Source organism: Hipposideros armiger, unplaced genomic scaffold (assembly GCF_001890085.2).
Source record: "Hipposideros armiger isolate ML-2016 unplaced genomic scaffold, ASM189008v1 scaffold_201, whole genome shotgun sequence".
In the NCBI taxonomy this organism is placed as follows: Eukaryota; Metazoa; Chordata; class Mammalia; order Chiroptera; family Hipposideridae; genus Hipposideros; species Hipposideros armiger.
Window position 1 is genome coordinate 1,944,691 of NW_017731551.1, and position 5,762 is coordinate 1,950,452.

Genomic DNA, 5,762 nt, shown 5'->3' on the forward strand with positions numbered 1-5,762 from the left:
ATATATATATATATATATATAATGTTTTTTGGGTTTTTTATATATATACTGATGAAACATCCAGATGAGAGTGTATGTATTTTTCCCCAAAGTATACACATCTATACTTTAAATTATTGCAATACTGCTTTAAAAAGTATCTCATCGGGCCGGCCGAGTGGCTTGTTGGTTAAGAGTTGGCTTGGGAGCGCAAGCTCTGAGCAGCAGGGCCACCGGTTCGGATCCCACATGGGCCAGTGACGCTGAGCCCTCTACAGCTAAGATAGTGAACAATAGCTCGACCTGGAAGTGGGCTGTCGTGAGGTGCCAGCAACGGTGTAGGCTGCAGTGGGGCTGCAGTGGGCTGTCGTAAGCTACCCTGAGTGGCCGGCAGCTTCTATGAGCTGCCATGAGCAGCAGTCCAATGGCTGGCGGCTGATCTGCCTCAGCCGGGAAGAGCTCAATGATCATAATACCAACATGGGCCAGTGAAGCGGTGTCCTCCACAACTAGACTGAAGAACAAAAGGACAGCAACTTGTCTGTTCCCCTTCCCCAATTCCCCATGCTGTTCCCTCCCCCAACTCCCCAATTTAAAAAAAAAGTATCTCATCTAGTATACATTAATAATGACAGAAGAGGAAAAAAATTAGCAAAGAAACTGAAACCAAATTATTAAAAATAACTGCCCATTGAGGGAATGGGCAAATAATTAGGATAACACACCTATGGGCTGACAATAAAGTCAATGGGAAAACAGAATTGCATTCATCAAACATTTTTATTATATGGAATTGTGTATTGCTTTATCTTTTCTGTGTCTTATATATCAATGTATACCAGTATGATTTGTAACTACAAAGGAATGAAACAAGCTCTTAATTACATACTTCAAACAACTCTAGATCAAAAAAGATAAAAATCCTGTTCAATTTATGGCCTTGATTAGTTAGGTCAACACTATCCAATGGAACATTCTATGATGATGGAATTGTTCTGTCATCTGAGCTTTCCAACGTGTAAGCCATACATGGCTATTGAGCACCTGAAACATAGCTAGTGAGACGTAGGAACTAAATTTTTCTTTTACTTTGTTTTAATTAATTTAAATTTGCATAGCCACACACACCTATACTAAATGGCAGCGATTTATATCTTTGCTACTCAAAGTGTGGTGGGAGAACCAGTAGCAACTGCCATTACCTGGTAACTTGTCAGAAATTTAGAATCTCAGGCCCTACCCCAGTCGTACTGAATAAAAATCTCTCTTTTAACATCCCTAAATAATTTAATGACATTAACATCCAAGAAGCACTGATTTAGGTCATAAAGAAATCCTGATAAGGGCCAGCCGTGTGGCTCAGTTGGTTAAGAGCTTGCCCAAGAGTTTGAGCTCTGAGCAACAGCAGTTCGAGTCCTGGCCTGAGCTGAGCTACCAACAGGTGGCAGGATGGCTCAGCTAAAAAAAAAGAAAAAGAAATCCTGATAGCACTGATGTTTTCATTAGACAACCATAATTTGACAAGTTTTCCATGTCCACATAACAAACTCATTCCACTTTTTAACTTACACATACCACCTAAAATATCACCAAAGTTCTCATTTATTTTAATAGCTATTAATATGATGGGATATTAATATTTTCTAGTTTGCACAACCATTATCAAATTGTCAGGTGGTTAGGTAATGGCCAGTATGTTACTATATAAATAGTGTGGCTACAATTACCTTTGTACAAATATAACCTTTGTTCCTTTACATTATTTTCCTGGGATTAATTCCTCTAGGAGTATTCCCCAAAGGACATCATAATTTTCTTGGCAGCTTGTGTTTCATTTTGATCTACTGCTCCCCAGAACACATACCAACAGTCTGTGAGTGTGTCTATTTCCCCACAAGCACACTAACATTGAGTTTTATCATTTTGTTACATTAATAGGTATGAAATAAACTTGTATTTCTCATTTGCACTTAGTAAATAAATCTCTCCATTTATTCAATTCTTGTTCTATTTTCCTTATTGAGAACTAAAATCTTTCTAATAATTCTCTTTCATTTCCCAAATATTAAATATTTATCTGTTGCCACTGTTATTTTTTCAGTTATCTGTCACTAGTGAACAGAAATGCAAATGACTTTATAAAATTATCTTCTAGTAAACAAAAATGACTGCAGAATTATGGTAAACAAAAATGCAAATGACTTTGCAAAATTATCTTATTGAAATTGATCATTTGTTTTTCAATGTAAACATCTAAGTTAAAAGCTATTCTCTATTAATTAATCTTTGAAACTGACTTATTCAAAGGCTGTTGCCTGTGTGTAAAGCATTTCTGAAACCCTCCGGTAGGTATTGCCTTCAGATCTAGCTGTGGAGCCTTATAAGAAAAATCACAGAATCAACAACTATGTCAGCCACCTCAAAACCCAACCAGCCCTCCCACACACCTTGCTTCATGGAGAAGTCAAGGGCAGCTGGTCAGGCAGGCTCTGACAATAGCCTCTATCAGCCGTTTTTTCAGGCAGGCCCTTGCTTTCTCCAACCCGGTGTCCCTGACTTTTAGTGTTTCTGGCGGTCCTTGATAAGGCTGACCTCAGCTCTCTGCTTGCTTTTGGGTTCTGTGGTTTCAGATAACTGCTCCCCCACAGCCCCCATCACCCAGAGCCCTCAGCAGCTGGGCTCGGATCTCCCCCCTCATCTCTCCCCCAAACTCCACTGGGAGGAGGGATCTGAAGAGAATCTACAGCAAGAAGAGCCCAGCCCTCAGCCCAAAGCTGAAAGCCCCTCCATTATAGCTTTAGCAGATGTGTGTCAGCCTCATTACCTCGTAAGGTATCTCACTCCATTGGCCATTGCCATTACCTCTTGCTATGAAGCTGAAAAGGACCCCGTTCAAGCATCCCGCCACTAGCTAGCCAGGTTTGGCCCTCTGGCTTGGAGATACCTGACAACTGTTTATCAGATGGAATTAAGAATCTTCGCTTTCCCTTCACCTCCAGTCCAGACATCCTCGACATGGAGTCAAGGCTATGGCATCTCTCCTGTGGCCAAATCAAGATCACAGAAGAGGACCCAGCCCTCTCCAGGCCCCTGAGAGATGCAACATGGGTTATACCTGTCGGGTGTCTGTCCTGTCCTAACCAAGGAGAAGGGGGGCACTTGCAAGGTCCCTGAAGTCAAATTTCCCCTAAATGTTATAACCAAAGGCAGCCAGGCAGCCTAATGGGGACGCCACTGCCTGGAACCCTGGGTGCCCAGGCTTTTCCAAACCCACCCGAGACACGCAGGCCTGGAAGGGGAGCCCACCCAGCACATGCTGCGCTGGCTGGATCCTTAAAGCTGCCCATCTGAGGGCTTAGTTTCACGTCTCATTTCTCGTTTCCATCTTCAGGCAAACTGCTCACTCCTCTAGATTCTGAAACTCACCTTGAACCCAGCTTCAGTCTGCAACATCTATGTCTAGCCTTGGCTTCTGACCTGCAGCCTCCTCCCTGGGAAGCCCTGCTCCATTTTCTGGTGTTCCCTAGACTTCTCCCAACTTCTCAGAGGTTTTATCTTTGCCCTAATTTCAGCATCGTTAATCAGCCACAAAGGGGGGAGGGGGACGACAGTTTGTGCTTACCTATTTGGGGGTAAGTAAGACCAGAAAGAAGTACAGAAACTAACATTTATTACATATTTACTAAGTGATAAGAAGTTTGCATCTGTTATTTAATTTAGTTGTCTCCATAGTCCTATGAGGTAGGATTATTTTTTTACTTTGGGAAACTGAGGCTGGATAAAAAGAGAAATCAAAGATGACTCAAAATACGAGGCTCTGATAACTGAACCCAGATCTCAAAAAACAAAAACCTAATCTGGAAACACAAAACAGGCAGATCTGAAACCTTTCCAAATCAGAAAGAAGAAAAAAAGCTATTCTGGATTACTTAAGCCCTGTACTAAATAAATGGAAAATTGAGAGCAGAGAACAAGGAAAGAGAATGCACCACATAAGAGAATAAACCACATGAAGGGCGTAGTAGGGACACAGTAAATGATAGAAACTGTTTCTTATGTTTGGCTTTGAGGAGACAAGCTCAGCGGCACCAGTTGCAGGGCTTGATGGAGGTCATGTTTAGGTTTAACGTGATAGACGCTTCCTTACTACTGTCTTCTGATCCCTCCGCCCCGGTTCCAGGTCCCTAATATTAACTAGGAGGCTTAAGCCAGGACATAATGTAAAAGTCTCCCATGGCTTCTTGGGGTTCTCTAACTCAGTGGTTCTCAAAGCGAGGTCCCTGGTGCAGCATCACCCGGGAGGTTGTCAGAAATGCAAATTCTCAGGCCTCATCCCAGTGAGTCTCCAACTTTTATCACGCACCAGCATTATCTAGAGCAGCAGTTCTCAACCTTCCTAATGCCGCGACCCCTTAATACAGTTCCTCATGTTGTGGTGACCCCCAACCATAAAATTATTTTCGTTGCTACTCTATAACTGTAANGCTGTTCAGCTCGGGCCAGAACTCGAACCGCTGTTGCTCAGAGCTCAAACTCTTGAGCGAGCTCTTAACCAACTGAGCCACTCGGCCGGCCCCAGGTGGCATCTTTTAAAAAGGAAACTGCTTGCCTTTCACTTACATCTACTTACTGATCACTGGGCTACCTGTCTACCTACATCCAGGCAAGACCAAAAATCAAACTTTTTCTGTGAAGGGCCAGGGAGTAAATATTTTAGGCTTTGCAGGCCATTCTGTCTCTGTTGCAACTACTCAACTCACCCTTGTACGGACAAAGCAGGAATAGACAATGTGTAAATAAATGGGTGTGGCTGTGTTCCCATAAAAGTTTACTTGTAAAAATATTGGGTCGTCGGAAAAGTCACGAGGCATTTTTGCATAGAAAACAGAAAAAAATATGTCATGACTTTTCTGATGACCCAACAGATGTCAGGCCAGATTTGGACCGTGGGCTATAATTGAATGACCCCTCATCTAGACTATCATGTGCTAGCAAAATAAAATTATATTTCATTTGAATCACATTTTGGGGTCTCTTTGTTACAACAGCTTAGCCCATACCCTCCAATAGACCCTGTCATTTTCTAAAACCTCGATTCAAAGCCCACCTCTTCCAGAAGGCCACTCTGATATAAAGCATCCATGAGTCCTAACTACTTCATCTTCAGATTATAGCAGAGGAGGCATTCGGACTCAAATTCTTATAAAACATCAAAAAGGAAGGAAATTGCTGGAATCTCCCAGGTCACTCAACAACACCCACCTTTTGGTGGTGCCACCTGCAGAGCCCTGGTACTGTGAATTTTTTCCTGCTGCTGCTCCAACACATTCATGAAACAATGCTGCCAATAATATTCTTCTGTTTTTTACACCCAGCAATCATAACTTACCTCAGGCATAAAGAAAGGGTCACTTTGGAGAAGAAGCACTGCTAATTCTTCTTTGTTCAGTCCAGAGAGCTGATGACTTTTCAGGATTCGGAAGTTCTCTTCTGAGAGAACATCGTGAGAATATTTGCATAAATTCCTGGAAGAAAATGACAATTGTTCAGTGATTCCAAATCACCTAAGTAAAGAAAAAGAAGCCATCCAGGGAACTTGCAGTCATTAAGGATCAATACCCATATGCTTTGATAACAAATATAGGTTGGTCCAGCATAAAGAACACACTTTAAAAATATAAACTGATGGGGCTGGCCGAGTGACGCGTTAGTTAAGAACTGGCTTGGGATGTCATAGGACCCCAGTTCGGATCCCACATATGAGGGCCAGTGACACTGCCCTC

The 5,762-nt window shown here is 42.3% G+C and overlaps 1 protein-coding gene across 1 annotated transcript in view; it reads right to left on the reverse strand.

Moving 5' to 3' along the window:
• Positions 1-5,762, reverse strand: part of ZC3HAV1 (zinc finger CCCH-type containing, antiviral 1) — a 61,337-nt gene that overhangs the window by 36,995 nt on the left and 18,580 nt on the right. The window contains exon 2 of the mRNA XM_019653290.1: positions 5,369-5,504. Coding sequence (XP_019508835.1) covers positions 5,369-5,504 — 136 coding nt within the window. The remainder of the gene's footprint in view (positions 1-5,368; positions 5,505-5,762) is intronic.